Source organism: Bos mutus, chromosome 28 (genome assembly GCF_027580195.1).
Source record: "Bos mutus isolate GX-2022 chromosome 28, NWIPB_WYAK_1.1, whole genome shotgun sequence".
NCBI lineage: Eukaryota > Metazoa > Chordata > Mammalia > Artiodactyla > Bovidae > Bos > Bos mutus.
Genome location: NC_091644.1, coordinates 12,633,406 through 12,659,347, shown reverse-complemented (window position 1 = coordinate 12,659,347; position 25,942 = coordinate 12,633,406). Strand labels below are relative to the sequence as shown.

Below are 25,942 nucleotides of genomic sequence, written 5' to 3'. Positions count from 1 at the left end.
TGACCTTCCCAAGCAGTATTTTTATCTAAGTCTGTTCAATCTCCTTTAAAAAAAAAAAAAAAAAAAATTCTTGCTGTGTCCCACTCTATTGCTTTTACAAATTAGTAATGAATTGAGACTTGCAATTTTAAGAAACTCAGGTCTTGCCCACTACCTCGATAATTAACCACATGGCTGCTTTGTAATACATCTTGTTTTTTCCCCTTAACTTTAATGTGTTTACACCTTGTCCCTTTAAAGAAATGATTAAAAGTTTCAAAATAAACCTCAAAAGGAAAACAACAATATTTAATACATTTTTGGCCACTTTCATGCTAGGCAGTGTACTAAGAGCTTTTACATGCATCACCTAATTCTTTCTGCACACTACTCCAAGGAAAGTAATATCATCATCCTTCATCACCATTTCACCCCATTTCACAAGTTTGGAGAGGTAACCAGCTTGCCCAAAGACACACGGCACTAAAGAGGCAGAGCAAGATGAAGCCCGGAAGGTCAGATTCCAGAGCCTGCTGCTAACGACCAGGAAGGACTGGCTTTCCTTTCCACCCATTCTCATTCCTAGCCAGAGCTCCCAGCTAACCCTGCAGCCCCTCAGTGGACAGGGCATTCATACACACATGAATGCAGAGTCCTGGCCCAACCAGCTCAGGGAAGAGAGAGCTGGCAAAAGTTTCCTCCTCAGTCAATGCTCTTTTTAAGCAAGGGTCAGTAACCTTCTGCTTGCATGTAGCCCCGCATGCAGGCCTGTCCATTATGCTTCCCCTCATTCATCTCCAGGAAATCTCTATCTTCCAGAATTCCAGTCACCCCTGCCTGCTTCTCCCCACCCCTCCCGCCTTCCCCGTACCAATTAAATGGTCATAGTCGACCAGCTTGCAGACAGGTTAAGACAAGGAATCTGAGGGAGGCAGGGAATTCAGGGGAGATGGGGCTTCTCTAAGAAGCTTCCCTGCTGTTCTCTGTCAAACTGGTCTGAAGACAGGTTGGATGTGTCCACAGTGATCCCCAGCGACTCTCCAGTAGTAGGGAAGAGTCACAGTCTTGCAGAGAGGTGGCAGTTGTTTTCTGCATCTGTTTGGGCACCCCAATGATGCCCAGGTCCTGTGCCCCAGAGCTGCATCTCAGAAGGAGTGGTTTTGACTGGAGATTATTTGCATATTTGACTCATAGCTCAAGGAGGAAAACTGCCCCTAAAAACAGGTGCTAACTCACAATGTATAAGAGAGGCAGAATACACAGTGTTTAGGCTCTGGCCTTTAGATTCGTCTCACTTTACATACTGCTTCCTGAGTTGCTTGGTATTAGAGGAATAGCTGGGAATTCTAGGGCCTCCCTTCCCTAGTCACGTCAGCATTGCCCCTACATTTTCAAGATTTCAAATGCAATGAGGGAAGGGGTATGACCCAAGGAGAGGTATACACCACAGAGAGACTCATACTGAGACTTGTCTTGTATGCCCAGGAAGGGGAGGGTTCCCAATCAATCTTTACTTTGGGTATGAAGACTGCCCTCTGCCATGTGATCTTAATGGCAGGAAAACAAACAAAAAAACAGAGTGAGCGAGCAGGTAAGACTACCCTAACAGAGCAGGAATCCTTAACTTGGGTCCACGGACTAACTTGAGAATCCCTGACAAGCAAAAATTCCTATAGCACTCATCAAATCCCCCAAAGGGTGCTTGACCCACAAAAGAACCACTACCATCATGCATGGCAATGCACACACGCTTTCTATCATTTGATTTGATAGAAATCAACCCTCACCCATTTGTGCCTCCTTCAAGCATACACACACACACACACACAAGACACGCAGGCACCAGGTACCCTCTCCTTGCCTGTCTCCCAGCCTCACCACGTACTTGATAACAGATGTGCTCGAAGGCACAAACAGGCTGCATGGCTCAATTATTGATGCTGCTCTTTACAGACCTTGTCTTATTATTGCTGTTGATGCTATTAGGAAGAGGGAAAAATCCTTAATGCAGTCCTCGCCCATCTCCTCCTGCTGCTAGAAGAAAAAGCATGTGCCAGGTGGAGCCACCTAATAGCATCATGTTTTCACCTTTCTCTGCAGACAGTACCTGCAGTTTCCTCTAGGGCATCAAGATCAAGTGTATCTCCAACCAGGCTATGGGCTCATTTTCTGTGGGGACTGGGAAGGCAAGGTAAAAACACCAGCTCTCAAAGGAAGAAATGGGGACTCTGAATAGGACGTCTGCATGAACAAGAATGTGGGTAGAGTATGTTAACAGGTGGACCCTGGAGCCCTACCTATGGTTTCTTCCTGAGAGAATCACAATCAGTGAAAATTCAGGAGAGGGAGCCATAGCTCAGACTTGAGACTGTATCTGGAGAGGAAGGTACAGAGATGCCATGCTTTATTTTGTCCTTGAAGGGGTCACAGTATAAGAATTTCACGAGCTGACCCTAATGCTCGGCAAATTGGGAAATTTAAGGTTGATGAAACTACACCCAGGGTTTATCTATGTTAACCCATGCTTTTATGCCAACATATGTTAAAGATTAAACCAAGTTTCAAATGTGCCCATTTGTCAGAAAATAATCTTGAGCAATTATCACCGACACACTTAGTATAGCCAACTCTCTTTCGGTGAAGTAATACACCAGCAGAACAGAGAGATTTGGACCTTTATTTCTTATAAATAATCTGACAATTTAAGGGGGTTATGTTCGTTTCCATTTATGTCCTGGAAAATAGACTCTTGTGACTTAGCAACCATGTTTAAAAAGCTCTTGCAGTTCTTAAATAAACAGAGTGTATGTTTATGAGGTCCTAACGATGTTATTTTCAGGGATGATGTAGACTTACTGATATGTGTCTTTGGGGATTTACAGTAAGTTGTGGGTGATTTGTTGCTGCAACATACAGTATTTGTCTAGAGAAAGGTGGACATTCTCTTATGCAGCATTTGCAAACATGTTAAATGGGAAACAAGCTGGGGCTTGCTCACCATGGAAAGAGAAGGGCCCCTTTTTGGGAGTCAGAAGACTAAGAGTTAAGAATATTTTCTGGCAGGCAGGGATCAGAGCTAATTCAAGACCAGAAAGAGAGACCGTTTAGAATAGAGATTGAAAACGGCCTACAGAGATGTTTTGTTTGGCCTGTAGAGTACTTTAAAAGTGGTAGAGTCATGGGCAATATTTAAAACTGGAGATTCAACATGAGAGCCCAGTTTCTTCTCTTTTTCTTGAAACAGGGAAGATTTGCCCACACAAGTCTGCATTTTTGCTTGGGGACAATCAGGTGGGAAGTTATTTCAGGGATGGCTCAGGCTCTCAGCTCATCCTGGTCCTCGCATATCTGCTAGCCTCATTTCTAACATCTGCCCACCCCTTTCCACTTGAGCTTGAACACCTCAATGCAGGAAATGTTCATTTTTGACTGTGGCACTTTCAGTGAACAGATCTCTTACACTGGAGAGGCTCATTTTCAGATATAAGGATGGACAAAGCACATGTGTCTTCAAAACTCAACAGAAAAGCAAGACTATTACGTTTTTCTTTTTTAATGGACATATCTATAGGGGTCATTTTTATTAAATGACATCAAATGACATTACTATTGCCCAAAGCCAAGTCATAAGACACGGTTTGAAATGGAATGTTTGTTTTTATTTTCTCATCTGAAACAATTAGATGACACCGGGAGGGCTGTGGTATAAAGCATCTGTCTCTGGGCATGTTTTCTTATCTGTGAAATTTTCCAGACGGTTGGGGCTGACAGGGAGGGAGGGAAGGGAGCCAAATTCTCCATCAGGCACCGCAGACACAGTGCCGAGGGCCCTCCATGCTTCCAGCGACCCACAAAAATGGCTGAGTTCCAATTTCTTCAAAATCAGAAGAAAATAATAATAATGAACATGTCATAAGGACTCTAGCCTGGATTATACTTATCTTTATAGAAAAACAGTAGTAAAATATAACTTTTAGTATTTTTGTAGAGAAATGGACTTAAGAATGCAAAAGCACCCAGAGCCCATGGAAATCACAGGGCAGCCCTCCAGGCAAATGCTAGTCTCCAGACCAGCATCCCAGGTTGAGCCGTGGTGGGTCTGCCCGTAGCACCACCTCCTTAGCCATGACTTTTGTCTCCCACCATCTCTATGGATGCTCTGCATGTGGCAAATTCATAGGTGAGGCCCCTGTAAGGAATGTTACACCCAGGCCTCAGTTTCAAAAAGATGGAACAGATGCCTTTTATCCAGTCACTTCTGGATATTTCTAAGTAGAAGTGTCCAAAAGTTTGTCACCACACACAATTGGAGAAGAGTATTACTGCCACCAGGGACAGTTTGCTTTTCGGATTCTGTTCTGCCATCCTGAAAGCATTCTCAATTCTTAATCTCAGTGGCCAATTTCGAGGCAGGGCTTCACTGGACTCGGTACATACTGAAAAGAAAATCCAAGAAGCCCAAAAGCACATGCCATAATAAGAGCCCCTTTTATGGATTACTTGAGTTGGTAGGGGGGACTGAGCTTTCTGTTTCCTCAACACAAAATCGCCCCAGAGCCAAACACCCTATAAAACCCAGCTACCTTTTCAGCTTCTGAAACTTCAGCTCTTGTTGTTAACAAAGCTCATTATTAGAAACTGATGACATAGAGCCTAGTGATATCTCACTGGTTATCTTGTTTTGTTACCTTATTTTTCCTGTATTTATGGCCATGCCCTCGTGAAAATATTTATAATTTAAAAAGCTCAATGGAAAAAATCTAGCTTCATACATAGTATTTGAAACCACCAGTATCTAGAAAAATACCTCATGTACAGTCAGTACTTAATAGACATCTATGACTTGACCGATGGGCTTCCCTGGTGGCTCAGACAGTAATGAATTTGCTCGCAATGCACAAGACTCAGGTTTCATCCCTGGGTCAGGAAGATCCCCTGGAGAAGGAAATGGAAGATCCCCTGGAGAAAGAAATGGCTACCCTCTCTATTATTTTTGCCTGGAGAATTCCATGGACAGAGGAGCCTGGTGGGCTATATTCCATGGGGTCACAAAGAGTTCCTGATTGATACCTTTAAGTTAGGTACACGGCTTTCAGCCCATCTCTGTTATTATGATGAGACTGGGGGCTAAGCCTTCCATGCTGTACTTTCCCATCCATTTATATGTGAGACAAGATTGTCTCCTATATACACACGTGCATGCACACCCACACACAAACATATACACTTCCTTCTCCCCAATTCTGGGAACAGTGACGTGTATATCCAAAAAGTCCCAAGGGCATCCTTGCCGCAAGGGACTCTATTTTTACTCCACAAATGACTCATCACCGACCAGGGTCTCCCCAAAGCTTCCTTTTGTCAGGCTGTCAGGAAGAAGGACAAGAGAAATAAAAGAAGAGGCAGAGGTCACATCTCCATTCCTGTCTGCAGCCCATAAACCCCATGATGAAGCTGTACCAGTCAACACCACACCTCAGAGCAACCATGGTTGTGTTAAGCATGTGTTCTGCCCCTGTATTTGGATCAAACTGTTCTGAACTCTAATCTTTCCCTCCAGCTGGCTTTCACACTGATCTCTCAGCAGTTGCTGAATGCATGCCTGGCTGCGACTTTAGGTAAAGGACCAGAGCTGGGCAATGGGGAGACGATCCAGCCCTCTGGTGGTATAAACACACCCTAGTTGCAGAAGACATAAATAACTAACTGGGTCTGAAAGGGAATGCATCTTCTTCATTTGCCCTAAAACAATTATTCTTTCCTTTCCTTTTTTTTTTTTTTTTTTAAAAGCCAGAGGCCTAAAGGAGGGTCAGATAATCTGAGTTTTTCTTTTAAATTCTAGAGAGTAGTGAAAAGAGAAGAAATACTTCATTCTAATTTTGGAGAGTAGAGTACATATGGATTTATAGACACAGTTACGAGATAGTGTTTTCACAGAGGAAACAAATGAGCAGTGGGGCAAAATGTACTCAAAAGTTATGTGTAACAAATTCCAAACAGGCCAGACCAATGCATTCAGCCCTGTCAACCTCCCACAACAGAGCTGGACTCTAACCTCCTTTCTGAAACAGTACACACAAGCACAGAAAGAAAAGGCAGGATCTTAAATTTAAGAAACTCAACGCCTCATGCCAATGGGAATGAAATAAACTAATCCCAAGCACCCAGCTGGCTGGGTTTGCTCTTTTCCACCTGGGATTATCTCTGTTCTTTTCCACATCCCTAACATTTCCCCCAAGATAACAGCCTGAAAGTCCAGAATTGTGTAAAAAGTCATTATCGCTTCTGCTATTCACTGGATAACACTGTCACATCTTTATCTTTTATTTAGTAACCAAAAGATCAAGTAGAAAAGGGCCTGGCCTGGGAGGGAAGGACTTTGACTTCTGGCTCTAGTTCTATCTGCAGTTGGTGGGGCGACCATAAGAAGGTCACGTAGCTCTCAGTCTGTAGGAGAGGATGCTGAGGCACAGAGAACAGTGAACTCCGTTCCGGGTAAACTCTACTGGGTGAACTCTGAAGCCTCGGCAAGTTGCAGCATTTTACTCTAAAGCTGTCTTTTGCAGCAAACCTGGAAAGTCTAGCTCCATCTTCCTTCCCACTCCTAACAGCCCTTGATTTTTGCCCCAGGAAATGCTGAAGATAAGCAGTTCCCTTGACGTTTCTAGCTGCTATTGCCCGTGGTACCTCTGCATCTCCTACACAGTGAGTAGCAAGCGAGAAAGCCTAGACCCTTGTGCAGTGTGGAAGATGGAAGGAACAAGGTCGCTTACCCTCTCAGCATATTCTACCTGTCTTCTCTACCAGGCTTACAGCCCACTGATATAAAAAGGGCAATTTGCAAAAACCATGTCCGAGAATTGAGGGTTACTATTCAAGGTTAAATTGCGAACGAGGACAGGACTTCCCATTGGGAGTTATTTACAGCCTCTTTGCCCCTAAGGCGTCTCCTTTCCCCCAGCCCTCTTTTTGTGGGCTGGCCCCCTCCACCATCTGACATGCCATTCTTTCAACAGCTGCTGGCTCTCCTGTTGTGTTCCCTTCACAGATGTGCAGTGCTGTTCTGAACATCCTGCCCTTGAACTTTCCCTACCCATAATTTTCCAAACCAAAGCCTGGCAATAAAAATGTCAGTGAGGGATGGAGAAAATTGGGGGGAGTATTTAAAAAGGAAAAGGGAAAAATAGGGAGATGCTTCACACACACAGGGATCTGTGCTGACTTCCTCCACAAAGGTTTAAATGCATGTCACGATGTCTTGAAAAGGGCATGAAGGTGGGGAGCTGGAGCCAATTTCTCCGAACGTTACCTAGAAGGACCAGGTTCCATAAAGGAGCTGGGTCCAGAATAAATGGTGAGCTTCCTTTGCGGTGTCACAGGCTGCCCAGCTGCTCCTGCTGTGGGGATGGGGGGTGTGCTACTGGCGACAAGGAAAGTAGCATTCGTGCTCCTTTACAGGTCCCAGCGTACTGTTCTGGGAGTAACGTACATTGGCCTCACAGTTCTCCCAGATGCCTGCTCGAGGTCAACACCTGTGTGTGGGATGGGCAATAACAAGCCCAGAGCTGGAGGCTAGATATCTTACACGGTTTCAAAGACCTACACAGAAACCTACTTGGAATCAAATTTTCCTAAAGTCCACCGGTTTGATGTACACATAATGCTCTAACGAACTCTGACGCAGAACTGTAACAGATTAACTCTATCCTGAAACCCTCTAAAGAGATAAAAGAAACTAATGGGGAAGCAGAGCCTCTCTGGTTATCTCCTCTTAACCTGCCAAATAACAGGCTCAGAGACCTAGGTAAGGATGGGAGGGCAAAGGGGGTTTCCACCAGGAAATAATTCAATTAGTGGGACAGGCCTTTAAGAAACAATCAGCTTTCCTTGTTCTTTGCTAACTTGATCTTATTCCATCACAAAATGCTGCCTCTTGACTGAAAGAGAAGACATTCTTTTTTGAGCCATAGGTTAGAATGAATCAAGGCTCAAACACACATCAGACAGTACATGGTCCAAACACCCCATGTCCCAGTAAGGAAGCTCACAGGACCCTTGTAAGCATGGCTGCCTTGCAGACTTGGCCCCAAAGGTGCGGAATGGGGAGATGGAAAATGAAACAAGAAACAAGACAGATGAGTTGGCAGGACGAGGCTATGTGAACTCTCCTGTAACATCTACTGAACCCACGCAGACACTTCCACATCTGGAATTTTACTCCTTGACTTGCAAGTGAGGTGACTTTAGATGTGTGGATTCAAATCCTAGCTCCAGGATTTACTAGCTACGTGGTTTTGGGCAAAATACTGCAGTTTCATCTGTAAAGTGGAATAGGTCACAGGCCCCACCCTATCAAGTTGTCAGGACAATTCAATGAGACTGCACATATAATTAATTTTGAAGGGCTTAGCGCCTTACCTCAGCACACAGCACAGGATCAGTGAATGTTCCTCCGCCCTCTCTCTCCTTTTAAGGAGAATTTCTAGGCAAAGGGATTAGAGGCCTGGCTGTGTAAAGATTCAGGTAGGGAGGTAAAATGGGAGAGTAACTAGCCAGTTCTACTAAAGCTCTGGGTATCCCCATTACATCAATGATGCCCGTGCTATTTTTAGAGACTATGAAAACAGTCTGGTCAATAACCATACCTAACCATAAGCAATTTGACCATGTGGAAAATATTCATCATGATCACAATGAAGTTGTCTCGAATGAATGAACTGAATATAAAGTGAATGAATTGGGGGAAGGCCGTTTTCACATCGTAACACCACTGTTTTCCTGGAATCTGGCCCTTGGATCAGACGCTCTCCAAAACGTGTGCTGCCATCCCCACCCCCCACCGCCCAATGTCCACAACCCTCCGGAACAGCATTTCTGACACCAGAAGCAGAGAGCAAAGACCGATGAAATCAGCAGGTGCCCCTCACTGTGCACCAGCCATTCTGGAACAGATAAAGTCATTAAGGAAATTTTTAACAATGCATAACCTTTCAGCCTTACTCTGCTCACAGCAGGTAGCCTGCCTTTTTAGAGACGCAAGCCAGCAATGAAGTCACCAGTGAGCAGGACTTGACCTTCATTTTCAGCGTGTGCAACGTTAAATATTCATAATCCACCTAACTGCAACGCAAGAACTAGTGGAGTTTAAACACGAATCACAGGAATAAATATCTTCACACAGGTTGAGTCATCTCTCCAAGAATGCCCTTGGAAAAAAGGCAAATACCCAGGCCCCTGAGTCTCAGCCTCAGTTCCCTTGGAATTCTAGAAGCAGCAGGAACGTATACATTATGCAATCCGTGGATCCTGCCCTCACACTGACATCTTTGGGTCTTTTTTTTTTTAGAGAAGAATTACTGTTTCCACGTCAAAGGGAGGAACTAGAGAGGGATGGGACCAGCAACAGTAACATTATCACCCACGGGATGTCCAGGGGCACTTTTCACTACATTGTACAATTTTTAAAAAAAATCTTTGCTTCACAGATGATCAGAGTGTGTAGGAGTAAAAGGGATGTGGGTATGGAGAGACATCAGAATTAGGAGCTGAAGCGCCTTAAATCAGGTGCCTTTTAAAAAATGAAAGTCGTTAACAGAGTCAATCCTAAGAGTGCTCATCACAAGGAAGAAAAATGGTTTTTCTTTAATTTTGTATCTATATGAGATAATGGGTGTTCACTGAACTTACTGGGGTAACTGTTTTATGACGTACATTAAATCAAATCTTTACACTATACACCTTAACTTACACGGGGCTGTGTATCAATCATATCTCAATAAAACTAGGAGGAGAAAAAGAAGGAAAAGGAAATGGAGTTCTCTGGGACAGTATCTGCCTCGTGTGGCCATTTAACGTTTTGGGGGGAGGTGGGATTACTGTGTGCGGTGGGCTTAATGCTTCTCTGTCCATCCAGTCATTGGGTGGAACGTCTCCCTCTGCTTGGGTGGTTTCTTAAGAGACTGCTGCTGGGGTAATGAAACCTGTTAACATGGTTTCATGTAATTCTCTTTGGCTTTCCAGACCAGGAGCTCTGAGCACAATCTGTCTCAAGCAGATAGTAATCACTTGAGGCTGCACACGTGATTCTTCTGTGGTGACCACCCTAAGAAAATTAAACCCAAAGAAGGGCTTCCCAAACCCCTGAATGAAAAAGACCTGTGTGGGGATCCATCTTGGCTTAACAATGGAAAAGGAAAGAAGTGTAGCAGTCGTCTTTGGAAATGACTTACCCACTGCCTCTTGATGGTGAAATAAGCTTTGAAAGGTTAAGAAGATCATAAACCCACCGATGACGACATCTGAACTGCCTGTTTATTCATACCACCTGCACTGACTGTCCTGCCTTGACACCGAGTCAGCCACAATGACCAATGGAGCCTGTTTTCTATATTAACGTGTATTTCTTGCGTGATTTAAAGGGCCAGGTGCAGAGAGCCACACATCTTGAACCTGAGCACCCCCCAACATTTTGGTTAAAACTCACTCAGACAAGCCATTTCATGGACCATTCATTGTCTCCCCAATTAGGTTCACACAAGGGAAAGCCTATGCATTGTCTTCCATTTACTCGAAGGGTATAAATACTATAACTGAAATTCATCTGAAGAATACGAGGCACTTTTTTCCAGGGTGATGATTTAGCGTAACTTCCAAGAGATGCTTAAAGCTCTCTTTCCAAGATGCCCAGATGGCCAGGCAAACCACGAGTGTGTAAAACTGGTGACAGTTTTGAATGAAAGGGATGCACTTTAAGAATTTATATTCTGCTTTCTTACTCGCTTCTCATTTGCATCTTATATGTGGATAGAACTTTTTATCTTGCTTACTATGCTTAATTATAATTTGTCTAATGGACTTTCTTTTTATTCTTGGGAATGAATCTGTGGCTTATCATGGAGGTTACCTTATTGCTTCTGCTTTAATTCGTCTCCCTACTCACAGGGAGCATCTTTGCTGACTTTCCCCAGGAAGAGAGTAGACCCTTGGTATCGACTGTACTGATGAGGTCACCCATAGACAGACTCCTGAGGTTTGACTTCAGAACCCAATGCAGTAATTCCAATGAAAAGTAGAAAGGGCTACACAAATAAACATAAGATCGTCTTATAAACAAAGCCTCGCTATGCCAACCACACAGTTTAGTGACAGAAGAAAGACTGACGTTAGGATGAGGCTAAAATAGTCCCCAGGGGGAGTGAGGACAGTCTTGGTTCTAAGATTCTTGGCACTTTTGCTTGGAAAAACTGAGCACAGAACCACAAGTCTATCCACGGAATACTCTTTGCAAGTCCATGAAGGAAACCAGAACCAGAGATGGTTCCCAGGGCTGGCTTTCCCAGGCTCAGCAGAATCACAGCCAAATCCAAAGGACACTGAGGTGGTGCAGGGGGCATCCAGGAAAGAGGGCTCTGCCTTGGGGAATTCTATTCCCTTCCAGCCTCTCACTTGGAGCTGAGAACACCACACCGGAGAGAGCCAAAGACCACTCCCCAGTGGACGCTGGGAAAAAGGACACGAGTCAAACCCATTTTACAAGAGCATTTTATTTCTGAGAAACACAGAGGAGCCAAAAAGGAGCGACAAGGAAAGAAGGCGCCAAGGTCCTTCTGACCGATCACCCCATTCACTTCCACGTGAGGGTTTGCCTATCTGGGGCTCACAGACTACACGCCTGTAACTGCTTCCTGAGCTCTGCATGGAAGCCGACACAGGGTGTGCTCCAAGACTTTTGAGAACATTCCTCAGCCCTGGGGGAGAAAACGGAGAAATAAGACAAGCGGCTCTAGAAGATATTCGGTTCAATTCAAATACGATCCAGAATTATGAAGAGGAGATATTCAAATGAGGCTTACCTTCGATGACATGCCAGTTGGAGTTTTCCAAACTTAAAAAGCTCTTTTCTCTCTTGGCCAGGAAGAGCTGACGGAAAAGTGCATGGAATCTCAATCCTGGAGAACATTTTAAGAGTCCACCTGCGGTGGGCGGGGGCAGTCCAGCCTTGTGCATGTGGATGGGCTGAAGGACCGCTGATACTCTAGGTATGGCCAATTCCCAGAGACAGGTGATGAGAGGAGATGTTTTCTTTATCTTCCCTGACATGATTTTGGCTCAGCACCCAAATGCACAAAATCCTTTGGCTGGTGATCAGTAACTCTGAGAAATTCAGAGTTTAGGCATGCATGAAATTACTACCATCCTGAGCCACAGGAAAAGAACACTAAACTCAGAATTCAGGCACACCAGGCTTTGAGCCAAAAGGGATACCAAGCAGGTTTCCTCAGATCAAACTCTAGCACCGCCGCGTTCTAGGCTGAGAGTTCAGGGAATCAAAAACACTCTCACGGTGGACAATGCAAAGAGCCTAAGGCCACCGTCAGGTGTCAGGTTCATGTCCCCACAGAAGGGAGTCAAACCAGCTCAGCTCCAGTTTCCCAGATGCTGTCAATTTCAAGCCTGTGACAGATCAGTTGCAACAAATGATGTACAAGTGGGAGTGGGGGCAACACCTGCGGGAACCAGGGCAGAACTGGCCACCACTGAGCAGCTTTGCTCAGCGCCCTCTTCTGCCTCAAACAAAACCTTTTCTGTGTGTGACACAGACAGACCCCACCCAGAGCACCAGTCCTCTCAGCTGGCACCCCCGGCGTCTGCATGAGTGTCCACTCTAGGAATTCTCAGATAGCCGTGGGCCTCCACTCTGGGAGTTATCACAAACTCCTCTGTCCCATCTCCTTACCTTCATGAGTCAAGAAGCACCAGCCAGCGATGCTTCAGTTGACTATTCAACTGCCAGTGCAAAGGATAGCATCATGCTTTCTAAGTTGACCTCCAATAAGAGCAAAGCATTGGCAACCCTAATAAGAAAAGGATTCTAAACTGCCATGGCAAGCATGGCTCACACCCTCACCAGTTGGACACCATGACCCTCTCAGAGGTTGCAAATTCACATCAGAGACCTCTTGACTTCTTTCTACCTTCAGCACAAATACCACACCAGGAAACAGCTATTTTAATAGCAGTAACAGCCAGTGAAAAAGTTTGATGACCCCAGATTCCTCTCTCACCCTCCTAGTACAGTATAATCAAAGTAGTCTTTCTCATGAGAGCTTGCTTTCCGATTCAGAAAATTAACACAGACAGCCCTGCCTTCCTCCAAAAGTCTCCCACACTCAAGGAGGCTCTTGCAAAGGCTGGTGTTAAAGATCAATGTAAAAGTTTGTGATTGTTTTAGAAAAGAGGGCAAGAAAACATACTGAATACTCACTTGGACGAATCTATGAAGTATATTACAAGTGCACCAATGCTGAGAGCAAAGACTAAGACAACCTGCAAAAGAAGAGAAAAACGCCGTCACTTAAGAGCTGAACGCTGGGATGTTTACTTATTTATTTTGTGGAACACCCACCTGCGGCCTGGAAACATGGTGCTATCAGGGGCCTGCTTGGCAGTGTCGTCCCCTTGCTGCACCCACAGACCCCCCCTTTCCGTTGGCTCCTCACATCACAGTGGACAGCAACCTCACTGCTGGCCAACAGAGGTCAGGGCAGACTTCTGTATCCCCTGGCACCAGGTTTTATCCGGCCCTGTTATCTCAGAGTCTGACTTCTCCACAGCTGAAGTCAACAGACCTCAGTGGGAAAAGAGCAGGTAAAAACAACTGCAGTGATACAATTTTTCCTATTATATGTAACCTAGGCCCCAAAAGGACTCAAAGTTAGGGATATCAACTTTTAACAGCTTTGCTGAGATCATTTACATACCATAAACACTCCCATTTTAAGTGTACAATTCAATAACTTTGAGTAAATTTACCAAGTTGTGCAGCCAGTATTTCATCTACTTTCAAAACATTTTCAACAGCCCAGTAAGATCCCTCATGTCCAGTACCTGTTCCTACCCCCAATCCTAAGTGAAGTGAAAGTGTTAGTCACTTAGTCGTGTCTGACTCTGCAACCCCATGGTTTGTCCACAGAATTCATTAGGCAAGAATACTACAGTGGGTTGTCATTCCTTTCTCCAGGGGATCTTCCCAACTCAGGGGTCAAACACGGGTCTCCTGCATTGCAGGCAGATTCCTTATCATCTGAGCTACCAGGGAAGCCCAATCCCTAACAAACAATAATTTACTAACAAAAAATAATAATAATAATTTACTAACTTACTTTCAGTTTCTATACAAGAAATTTTAATCAAAAAGCACAAACTTGGTGTCTGTACAAATGTCCATACATGCGTGCTCGTATGCATGCATATCTATATTCACTGCCTGTGCGTGTGTGCGTGTGTGTGTGTGTGTGTGAGTGTGTGTGCACGAGCGTGTGGTTATATGACTTCTCAAGTATTCTGGAGATAGTTTAAGTGCAGGAAGCCAACTTAGGTAATATGATCGGCCAGGTATATGACAACCCTTGTTCTTCTTTATACTCTTCACTCAAAATTAATCACCACAGATACAAAAGACGGTTTTGGCATCTCCTTCAAAGAATACCTGTCATGCTAAAGTCTATCAAATGAAAATGTAGCAGATGAGGCTGATGCTTCTGTCCTCACTCAACGTTCCAATTTATTTATTCTTTCATAAAGGAGACTAGGAGTGCAACTAAAAGGATGTACAAAAATAAAAAAGATGCCAAGAGCCAACAATGAAGTTCGAGAACAAAAAATAAACACCATCACATACAATGCCTGAGGCGGGGGTGGGGGGTGGGGCGTGAAATAAGTGCCTGGCAGGTGTGCCAGTATCCTAAAGGGACTGCGGGGTGAAGGGTGTCAGGAGGTGTCGGCCTCCTCAGCCTGCCTGCAAACTGACATCCCTGCAGCATCAGCAGGTGGATGGATGTGCATCTGGATGTACGTGATGATGAAACATAATTGAGTCATGTGTATGTGTGTGTGCACACATGCAAGTGTCAAACAGGCTGACAGAAACTGAACTCTGCATACATATTCACTTGAAACATAATAAAATTTTGTGGAGCTATGTCCATTCATTCAATGGATGGTGGGCTACAAAGCAGACAACTGACAGTTGAAACAACCAGACATTATAAAGGAGTACGTACTTTCATAGCATCTGACGAATTCTCCTTATGAAAGGAAGCATTAAAATAATACACTACTGGCGCTCACTTTATTCTTCCATTTTGTTTTCAAAACTAAAACAGGCTCCAGTTGAATTGAAGGAAACTCCTGCTGTGTCTGTCAGTAATTACCCGTGGCCCAGGGCTAATCCCCCTGCCCCTTCCCTCCGCCCGCCCCTGCCAACAGACTCACTTCAGTCCCCTCACACATTCATTCATTAATTTCTTGCACAGTTATACATAAAAACAAACAAAAACATCAACGGGCCTCTGCTCTTCCCTCTATTATCTGAATGAGGCAGCAAATCAAATAGCTTAAGATTAATTTTGATCTGTGCTGCTATTTCAGAGACATAAGCAGTTAGTTCCCGGCCCTGACCTCATTCTCATAATGCAGCAAAGAGAAGGGGCGTGGCCACGTCAGAGCGGAAGGCCCTCCTCTTCATTCATAAACAGTTGACGCAAGATTAATTTCTATCAATTTGGCTGTGCTTGTGTGTGCGCGCGCATGCACACCTCTGAGTGCAGAGCTTTTGTCAGAGTGGCTGTCCAGGCCTAGGCCATTAAAGCTGGAGAGAGATTGAGGGGAAAGGATGGAAGAGGAGGGAGGAAGGAAAGAGGAAAGAAAAAGGAAAGGATAAAATTCTCGCAAGTCGTTATCTACATCATTCTGAAATAAGCTCAGTATCTAAGCTATCCTGCAACGGTGATGACTTCCCAGCATCAGGGCAGAGGAGGTGGGGACAAAGTAGCTGACACTAATGCATCCCAGATATCCCAGCTTGGCCTCTGTGATGTGGAAAATGTGTAGCTTATTTAAGCAAATCAGCCAGTGACTGGAGGGGAGCACTCTTCCTAGCCTCTTCATATGCAAACTCAAGTATCAGCATTGCTGTTAGAATCAGGGAGAGAGGAAAATTCAGGAGGAAAAGGACTCAAAAGCTCCCAGGAGCTGAAGATTCTGAGAAGTGGACCTATTCCTGGGTCCACATGTTCAGCAGGAAGGCTTTAAGGCTTTCTCTCAATGAGGTTCTGGGTGTCCAAACTGTCCCACCACCCCCACCCTGCACCCACCTGCCTCCAGACTTAAAGTGATCAATGGGGGGAGATTGCCTCTCTGATCTCTCTGATCAATTGCCTCTACTGAGGCAACCAAGCATGCAATTTTCAAACTTGCTAAGTGGCCCTTTGTCAGGCTTGATTACACTGTCATCCCAGATCCAGGTGCTGCAGAAAAGGAATCAACCCTTTGGATTTGGCCATGAAAACAGGAACCCAACAGAGATGAATCTTCTCAAAGGGCTAGTTCTCTCTCGCATCTTTCATTGTCTGAGATCCCTACTCTAAATATGAAAAAATTCAGTCCAACTACACAAAATGGCTAGATTTTAGCCTAAGTGGTAATGGTTATGTTAGAGAGTACACCCAAATATTCATCTAAGTATTTATTTCACATTTGCTACACATAAGGCCTTAGGAAAAATGAAAGAAGCCCACTTAGAGTCACAAAATATGCTCTTTTTCTGGAGTAACACTTAAACTGGTGAATCCTAGGCTACTATGCACGTCAAGAAGCAACAGTCAGAACTGGACATGGAACAACAGACCGATTCCAAATAGGAAAAGGAGTACGTCAAGGCTGTATATTGTCACCCTGCTTATTTAACTTATATGCAGAGAACATCAAGAGAAATGCTGGGCTAGAGGAAGCACAAGCTAGAATCAAGATTGCCGAGAGAAATACCAATAACCTCAGATATGCAGGTGATACCACCCTTATGGCAGAAAGTGAAGAAGAACTAAAGAGCCTCTTGATGAAAGTGAAAGAGGAGAGTGAAAAAGTTGGCTTAAAGCTCAACATTCAGAAAACTAAGATCATGGCATCCAGTCCTATCACTTCATGGCAAATAGATGGGGAAAGAGTAGAAACAGTGTCAGACTTTATTTTTTGGGCTCCAAAATCACTGCAGATGGTGATTGCAGCCATGAAATTAAAAGATACTTGCTCCTTGGAAGGAAATTTATGACCAACCTAGACCGCATATTAAAAAGCAGAGACATTACTTTGTCAACAAAGGTCCATCTAGTCAAGGCTATGGTTTTTCCAGTAGTCATATATGGATGTGAGAGTTGGACTATAAAGAAAGCTGAGTGCCAAAGAATTGATGTTTTTGAACTGTGTGTTGGAGAAGACTCTTGAGAGTCCCTTGGACTGCAAGGAGATCCAACCAGTCCATCTTAAAGGAGACCAGTCCTAGATTGGAAGGACTGGTCATTGGAAGTCATTGGAAGGACTGATGCTGAAGCTGAAACTCCAAAACTCTGGCCACCTCATGTGAAGAGGTGACTCATTTGAAAAGACCCTGATGCTGGGAAAGATTGAGGGCAGGAGGAGAAGGGGACGACAGAGGATGAGATGGTTGGATGGCATCACCAACTCGACGGACATGGGTTTGGGTAGACTCCGGGAGTTGGTGATGGACAGGGAGGCCTGGTGTGCTGCGGTTCATGGGATCACAGAGTCGAACATGACTGAGTGACTGAACTGAACTGAACTGAGGCTACTATGCAATTAGTGCTCAACTGTATGGTATATGTAGAGTCAATATATAGTAAGATATTGAGTAGGTGGTACATACATAAATGGAGTAGCTAGGGAAGGGTGGAAACAATAGGAGTTTTTGTCTCAATGGCCAATTCTTTCTCAAAGCTTCCCTTCTTCCGACATGTTATGGCTACTTTAATATCTCTTCAGTGATGAGGAGAGCCAATGGGAATTCCTCCATGAACTTCCATAGTTCCAGGGATCGGGGCCCTGCAGCCCAAGGGACATGGTAAGATGAGACCAAGAAAAGCACAAAAGTTGAGATCAGAAAACATTTGCCCTTCAGCAGCTGAGTCACAGAACACTCCTTACAGTGACCATGCACTTTACAAAGAACCATCCCAAACAAGAGTGTGTGGACACAGCTTGACACATGGGGTGACACGAGTTGTCCCTTTCAGCATAGCTTACGCCTGCCGCGAAAGCCTGATCCGCCTTCCTAACTTTTACAGTCTGCATTCACCAAATCACCTTGACTACCTTGCATAGTGCTAACTGCCGTGTTCTTAGGTTTACTGCAAACACCCATATGCTGTGTGGTGGTAGAGTCCTGAGTGATATTTACATAGTGCCAGATTCCTAAAAACAAAAGCAGTCTGATAAATGTCACTGGAACAATGGTGCCCATGAGTCATCTGTTTTCAAAACTCCAAGATCAAATATGACGTGTGTTTGCACAGAAAAATGCTAGGAACATACACAAAGAGTGTCCCAAAAGAATGTCTGTCCCCTAACACCTGACACCGGAAGTCTGATGAGCCATGGGGAGCAAAGAGATGGAAGCCACGGCCATTTTACTTCCGTGGTGGAAATTCTAGCGGGCCCTGACGACCTTCCAAATGTCTCGGGAAGTTCAGAAAAATGCAAAGCAGTATGGCAGAGCTCATGGAATATCCTCTCAGGTCACCGGAACTCCCTATGGAAAAGACAGACCCATGGGTGTGGTATGGAGGAGAATGAAGCTGGAAAGCTGGCTCTTCAGATACGTTGGGTGTTCTTGAACCTGGTTTTCAAGCTGTCGGGTTTAGGCCCAAAAGCTTTGAATCCACACCCGAGGCTACACAGGCCTTCAGACATGGATTTGGAGCAGAGGTTCACGAAGGTGGCTGCCACTCCAGTCTGATCACCAGAGGAGCTTTCCTTAAAACAGAGATGCCCTCACCTCACCGAGGGAACAGAGGGTTGATAGCTGAGGGGAGGAGGAAGCTGGGTATCTCTATTTTTAACAAGCTCCTTCAGTGAATCTGATGTGTGGCCAAGAATGGGAGTCATTGAATTAAACCCATTAGGGAAAACCACTTAGCTCAAGTCAGAGATTAATTTACAAATGTCCCCTTAACAATTGGCCCATTAGAACATTTGTATGAGGCCTGCAGGCTTTGAGAATCATGCAAGGAGTACTCTAAAAAGTACAGAGAGGAGAATGCATTAATTCTCTTCTGAGCAGATTTTACACATTCTGCTCAGCTCATGGCAGAACAAATGACCCTAATTAATGATTCTGCATGTCTGATAGGGGCCTAGCCAGCTACTGGCAGCAGCGACCCCTCAGAAAATGAACAATTTTAGATACAGGATCCCAAAGGCACATTACCTTTTTTTAAATTATTGAGATATAATTTATACACAATAAAATTCACTGTATGTTAAAAAAAAAAAAAAAAAACATAAGGACTTCCAAAGCAAAACAATCTGGGGATGGTTTGTTTATGAGGATAACATCATTCTAGCATCCAAATTATAATGTTTGGTCTGGCAAATTTAACAACCCTACAATCAACCTTTATTGAACTCCTCTACAAAAGGCCCAGAGGGAGAGAGAGGGATACAGAAAACCGAAATTGCTAAGTCAGGCCTGATCTTTGCCCTCAAGGATCACGGAATCCAGAAGTTTAAATTACTCAGGAGTCCTTGTGAATTTTGTAAATGCTACACGTATAAGTAGACCCTTCTGCAATGTCCAGGGGAGGGAGGGTGGCTAGAAGTAACACCACTGCCAACTCCCACAGTGAAAGGGGAAGAAGGGAGCGGGAAGCCAATGAGGATTCCTGATGTTCCAGGCCCACTTGGCTGGCCCAGGGAAGGACAGGCACCAGCTGCACTGGGTGTTTGGCACAGGACTCCAGTCAGGAGGCCTTCCTGGGTTCAAATCTCAACTCTGCCACAATATGCAACATACTCTTCAGCATATCATACAACGTCCCCGGGACTCAGCTTTCCAATCTGTGAAATGGTGGGATCGCAACAGGTGTATCCAGTGGGGACCTTGATAGGTTACTCTAGATGGTGAAAGAATGAAAAACATTTGGCTTGAAAAGGTAGAGCTCTTTTATGCCAACTGTACAGCGTGTGACACTGATCTGTGTCAGAGAGGCTTGCTTCCTTCAAAAAACCACAAGCGAGGACTCCACGGACACCCAGGTTCAGAGTCTGCATTTCCAGTAGCACAGTTAGTTGTCCCTGTAGCTTTTCCTACTACAAAGCAAAAGTCCTAGAGCCAGGCTCTGCCATCCCCTGGCTCCGCCACCTCCTGGCTCTGCCATCCCCAGGCTCTGCCACCTCCTGGCTCTGCCACCCCCCTGGCTCTGCCATCCCCAGGCTCTGCCACCTCCTGGCTCTGCCACCCCCTGGCTCTGCCACCTCCATGCCTCAACCCTGCCATTGCTACCGGGCACTGCATGGTGGTTTGCCGCAGCCCCTTTGCTCCTGCCTCTGTGATTCTCTAGAAAACTCATTTCTGCCAGTTTTCCCCCAAGAAGCTCACACCCTGAGTCTCAATGTTTTCTCAAGGGAAAGGGGGACAGATTTCTTTTTCTTCACTATCTGGCAAGATTAGTAGTATGGTTTTCTCATCCCTGAACTATTAGTGGTTCTCAGTAGGAGAAGACATCGTCTTACTACCAAAAAAGGTATTTTTGTTATCCTAAATAACAAAAGATTTGTAAAGTACAAAAGCAATATTTTGACAGTGCCAGTTAAACAGCTGAAGAGCCCCCTAAGTTTCCAACCTAACATTCTGGCACATTACATTAGACTTCGGGAAGTGCTTACACAAAAATGCCATAAATGGATTCACTGGAAACCAAGACTCCAAACAATAGCTGAAGTATAGACGTAGTCAAGATCAAAGAAAGGAAGGAGAAAAAGGAAGTTTTCAGGAGCTGGTACTTAGAATTACAGCATTAAAATAAAATACATGGGACTTCCAGATAAGAGTAAAACTGTGATTTATTCAAATGTAAGGAAGCCTAGTAAAAACACCTGTGATTTTTGTGGGGATTCAAAGCTGGTGTCTCAAAAAATGCAATATGTAAAGTGTAGAATGAACTGGATTTTCAGGACACATAATATAAAATTCCAAAGGCCTCCCTCAATTACTGCAAATGACTTCCACAGCTTTTGGTATGAAGAAAAGCATCCTTGGCACAGCTTAGAAGACCCTGAAACCTGACCATTTTCCTCCTCTCTGGCTTTATCTCATACGCTTTCCCTTTCTAAACTCCAATTAATGGAAATTTGAGTTCTTATTCACACACGCACATACACCCCAACCACAGGGTCTTTGCACAAGTGCTCTCTTCCTCCTGGAAGACTTACTTCCGCTCAGACCATTCATCCTTCAGATCTCAACTGCACTGCCACTTCCCTGCTCACATAAGGGGAGAAGGTCTCCATGAGTACAGTCCGTACCTGGTGGCACTTATCACGGGGGCAATTTGAAATTTTATGTTTCTTTGTGTAATCATTTGATTAACTCCTCTTTCCTTTGCGTCACTTCAGTCGTGTCCGACTCTGTGCAGCCCATACACGGCAGCCCACCAGGCTCCCCCATCCCTGGGATTCTCCAGGCAAGAACACTGGAGTGGGTTGCCATTTCATTCTCCAATGCATGAAAGTGAAAAGTGAAAGTGAAGTCACTCAGTCGTGTCCCCAACTGCAGCCTACCAGGCTCCTCCATCCATGGGATTTTCCAGGCAAGAGTACTGGAGTGGGGTGCCATTTACTTCGCTACCTCTCTCCCCTGCTGGTGCTGCTGCTAAGTCGCTTCAGTCGTGTCCGACTCTGCACGACCCCATAGACGGCAGCCCGCTCCCCGTCCATCTCAGGCAAGAACACTGGGTGGGTTGCCATTTTTCCAATGCAAAAGTGAAAAGTGAAAGTGAAGTCACTCAGTCATGTCCGACTCTTAGTGACCCCATGGACTTCAGCCCACCAGGCTCCTCCATCCATAGGGTTTTCCAGGCAAAAGTACTGGAGTGGGGTGCCATTGCCTTCTCCGGCCTCTCTCCTCTACTGGAATGCAAATTCTATGAAGACAGGGTCCATATCCATTTGTACTCATCACTAAATTTCCAGGAGCTAGCAAAGTGTCTCAACCAACATTTGTTAAATAAAGAAGCACATGGAGTAAAGACTGAAGAATGAGCTGGAGACTGGGTACAGTGAAAGCAAAAGAAAACCAGAAGATATGAACCCTCATCAGTGGGACTTCAGAATTTAAATCCCTCCCTGCAATGGCAGGGTGTAGGAGCCTTGCTGAAGTGGAGTGGGCCTGAACAGCATTGCAATGAGGACGATCAGGATCTGGGATGCCCAGGAGTCAGCTATGACATTCAAGTGCACAGACTGGAAGGTGATGACCAGCGGGACCTGGAGGTAGGTAGATAACAGCAGCAGAGAGTAGATAGAATGAGGATTTAGTCAGATGGCCGGGACCTCAAGAGAAAAGGTTTTGAATAGCATGGAAGAGGCTATGGAGGACAACAGTGTCCAGTGATCCTTGGGCTATAAAGAAACAAGCCACCTCCACACAGAAAAGCGGGGGAAACTACAACTCCAGTGAAAACCAGTTTGTTAGGAGTGTTACATGAAGAGGCTAAGAATTTAGATTAAGGCAAGGATTAGGAATGTGTAGGAACAAAGGGTAGCCCATGTCCTGAGGAGGTGTGATACGGAATAATATAAATGTACAAATGGTGTTAGTCACTCAGTCATGTCCGACTCTTTGTGAACCCATGGACCGTAGGCCACCAGGCTCCTCTGTCCATGGAATTCTCCAGCAAGAATAGTGGAGTAGGTTACCATTTCCTTCTCCAGGGATCTTCCCAAGCCAGGGATCGAACATGGCTTTCCCACACTACAGGCAGACTCTTTACCCACTGAGCCACCAGGGGAGCCCTGTACGTGAATATATGTGGATGTACTGGGTTCTAAAAATCACTGTGGACAGTGACTGCAGCCACATGAAATTAAAAGACATTTACTCCTTGGGAAAAAAGCAATGACAAACCTAGACAGAATATTAAAAAGCAGAGACATTACTTTGCCGACAGAGGTCCACATAGTCAGAGCCACTGGTTTTTCCAGTAGTCATGTCTGGATGTGAGAGTTGAACCATAAAAAAGTCTGAGTACCGAAGAATTGATACATTTAAACTGTGGTGCTGGAGAAGATTTTTGAGAGTCTCTTGGACAGCAAGGAGATCAAACCAGTCAATCCTAAAGGAAATCAACCTTGAATATTCACTGGAGGAACTGATGCTGAAGCTCCCATACTTTGGCCACAGATGCAAAGAGCCGACTCATTGGAAAAGACCCTGATGCTGGGAAAAGATTGAATGCAGGAGGAGAAGAGGGTGACAGAAAATGAGATGATTGGATAGCATCAGTGATCACTGGACATGAGTTTGAGCAAATTCCAGGAGATAGTGAAAGACAGGGAAGACTAGCATGCTGCAGTCCATGGAATCGCAAAGAGTCAGACACAACTTAGTAAATGAACAATGACAACAAAAATGTACGCATACACAAACACACATAAACAAATTGCAAAGAATACAGAAACAAAGGGATAGTCCACAGATGAGTCACAAATGCTGGATCTCTACCAATATTTATTAAGCAACTACATTCCCAGCAACGTGTGTCTGTCCATTTTCAAATTAGGTAGTAATTTCAAAATGACTGTACATACAGAGAAGCCCTAGAAAATAATAGGGCTCCTTCTCAATGTAAGCTAAGAACACACTTATTATAAACTATGTGTCTGCTGGAAAACAGACAAATTAAGTACAACAGTGGGTTTTCTAGAGAGGGTGGAGGAGAAATTGATTAATATAGTAGATATAGAGGGGCTGGGTTCTCCTTGGTTTGCTGTGCTGTTCAAAGAAGAATCTGGGATGTAAGTGATAAGTCAGTTGCCTCCTCTCTGCTCCTCTGAGGATCCATGTTGGGTGCCAGTTCTGTGAACTTAAGTGTCCTCAGTTGCCACAGGAGGATCATCTGTCTTATATCCTGGATTTCACTGACCATGCCCATCTCATTCTGTGCAACTTAAAAATACAGAAGAGTTCAATGTGTTCCTCTAAGGTCTAAATTTATTACAATTGAAACAAGAAACTGAAATAAAGGAAAGCAATAGTAACAATAAGACAGAAAAATTTCCCTAAACTGTCTCCTTCCTGAGAGTTGAGGTTTAATGACATTAAAATCTTAGGTCATTGCATCATAAAATTCAAAAGGTTGATTTCTGCATATTTTTACCAATGGCATTAAAATTGATGTCTTGACAAACAAGACAAAAATCTTCCATTCAAGGCCTGAAGTTGGAAAGAGCTTTCCTGTCTAATTATTGAAAAATCCAAGGGAAAACCTTCCATCTGCTGGTGGAGTTTCCAATTTTGCAGCTAATGAGCTTTTAAAAAAATTGTTTGGCTTAAAAGCATGAGAGTTTGGCAAATTGGACTGTTAATTTAATTAGGTTTACAGGATGAGAAAACTTCTGGGGCGCTAGCAGGTCACCAGTTGCCACTTATTGTCACCAAAGACTAAATGTATGACCATCATGTGAAGAGCTAACTCATTGGAAAAGACTCTGATGCTGGGAGGGATTGGGGGCAGGAGGAGAAGGGGACGACAGAGGATGAGATGGCTGGATGGCATCACTGACTCGACGGACGTGAGTCTGGGTGAACTCCGGGAGTTGGTGATGGACAGGGAGGCCTGGCGTGCTGCGATTCATGGGGTCACAAAGAGTCGGACATAACTGAGCGACTGAACTGAACTTGCCCAACTTTTCAAATGTTGCCAGTTCTTATGGTATATTAAAGGCAAAAATGGAAATGAAAGCAGGGACTCTAACAGATACCTGTACACTCAAGTTCATAGCAGACAAAAAGGCAGAAGCATGCAAGTGTCCACTGACAGATGAATGGATAAACATATGGGATCTATACACACAAGGAAGTGTCATTCAGTCTTAGAGAGGAAGGAGATTCTAGGGGACTTCCCTGCCGGTCCAGTGCTCAAGGTTCCATGCTTCCAATGCAGGAGGCATGGGTTTGATTCCTGGTCAGGCAAATAAGATCCCACATGCTGTGCAGCACAACCAAACTTTTTTTAAAAAAGAAAGCAAATTCTAGCACATGTTACACCCTGGATGACAATTGAGGACATTCTGCTAAGTGAAAAAAGCCAACACAGAAGGACAAATACTGCATGATTCCACTTATCTGAGGTCCCTAGAATAGTCAGATTCATAGAGACAGAAATGGGATGACACTTGCCAGGACCTGGAGCGGGGTAGGGATGGATATATGTGGTTTAGTGTGTATAGAATTTCTGTTTGTTCTTCTGTAAAGGGCTGAATAGTCAATATTTTAGGTCAGCAGGCTACTTGGTCTCTATTACAACTACTCAAGTCTGATACTATAGTGCAAACAGCAACAGAGACAGCACATAAATAAATGGGAATGGCTATTGCCAACAAAATTTTACTCATAAAACCAGGGGAAAAAAAGAATTTCTGTTTGTGTCAATGAAAAAGAAATTGACAATGAAAATGGTTGTAAACACTGCTAATGTACTTAAGCCACAGAACGGCAATGGCTAAAATAATATATCTTATTTTATATGTATTAAATGAAAAAATGGAAGAAAATTTCAGAGAACTTGCAAGTGGAATCCAGCAGTATATTCATATTTCAAATCTCAAATTTAATCACCTTCTCAGGGGGATACAAATATCTCTCCTTTCAATAGCAGTGGCTATCTCCAAGAAACTTGTATTCCATACATGAGATTCTTTTCTCTCTGGGATGTTTGATCCTATCCCTTAGTTAATTCAAATTTCTCCTTTAGATTCCAGAATCTCTCCCCATTTAGCCGCAGAGACCTTATATGGGTCCCTACCTTCCCCTTCTTCTCCCATCCTCATCTTTAACTGATACACAAAGTGGGCTATGACTTTCTTAGGAATCAGGGGCTGACTGTTGAACCCA

The 25,942-nt window shown here is 44.3% G+C and overlaps 1 protein-coding gene across 15 annotated transcripts in view; it reads right to left on the bottom strand.

The window, feature by feature from the left end:
• KCNMA1 (potassium calcium-activated channel subfamily M alpha 1) overlaps positions 1-25,942 on the bottom strand; it is a 780,456-nt gene that overhangs the window by 383,062 nt on the left and 371,452 nt on the right. For 13 of the 15 annotated variants that reach the window (XM_070364783.1, XM_070364784.1, XM_070364782.1 and 10 more), the window contains exon 3: positions 13,244-13,305. In XM_070364783.1, coding sequence (XP_070220884.1) covers positions 13,244-13,305 — 62 coding nt within the window. Of the gene's footprint in view, positions 1-11,493; positions 11,727-11,831; positions 12,014-13,243; positions 13,306-25,942 lie in introns of those variants that run through there. The other 2 variants (XM_070364779.1, XM_070364780.1) reach the window with 2 other exon arrangements.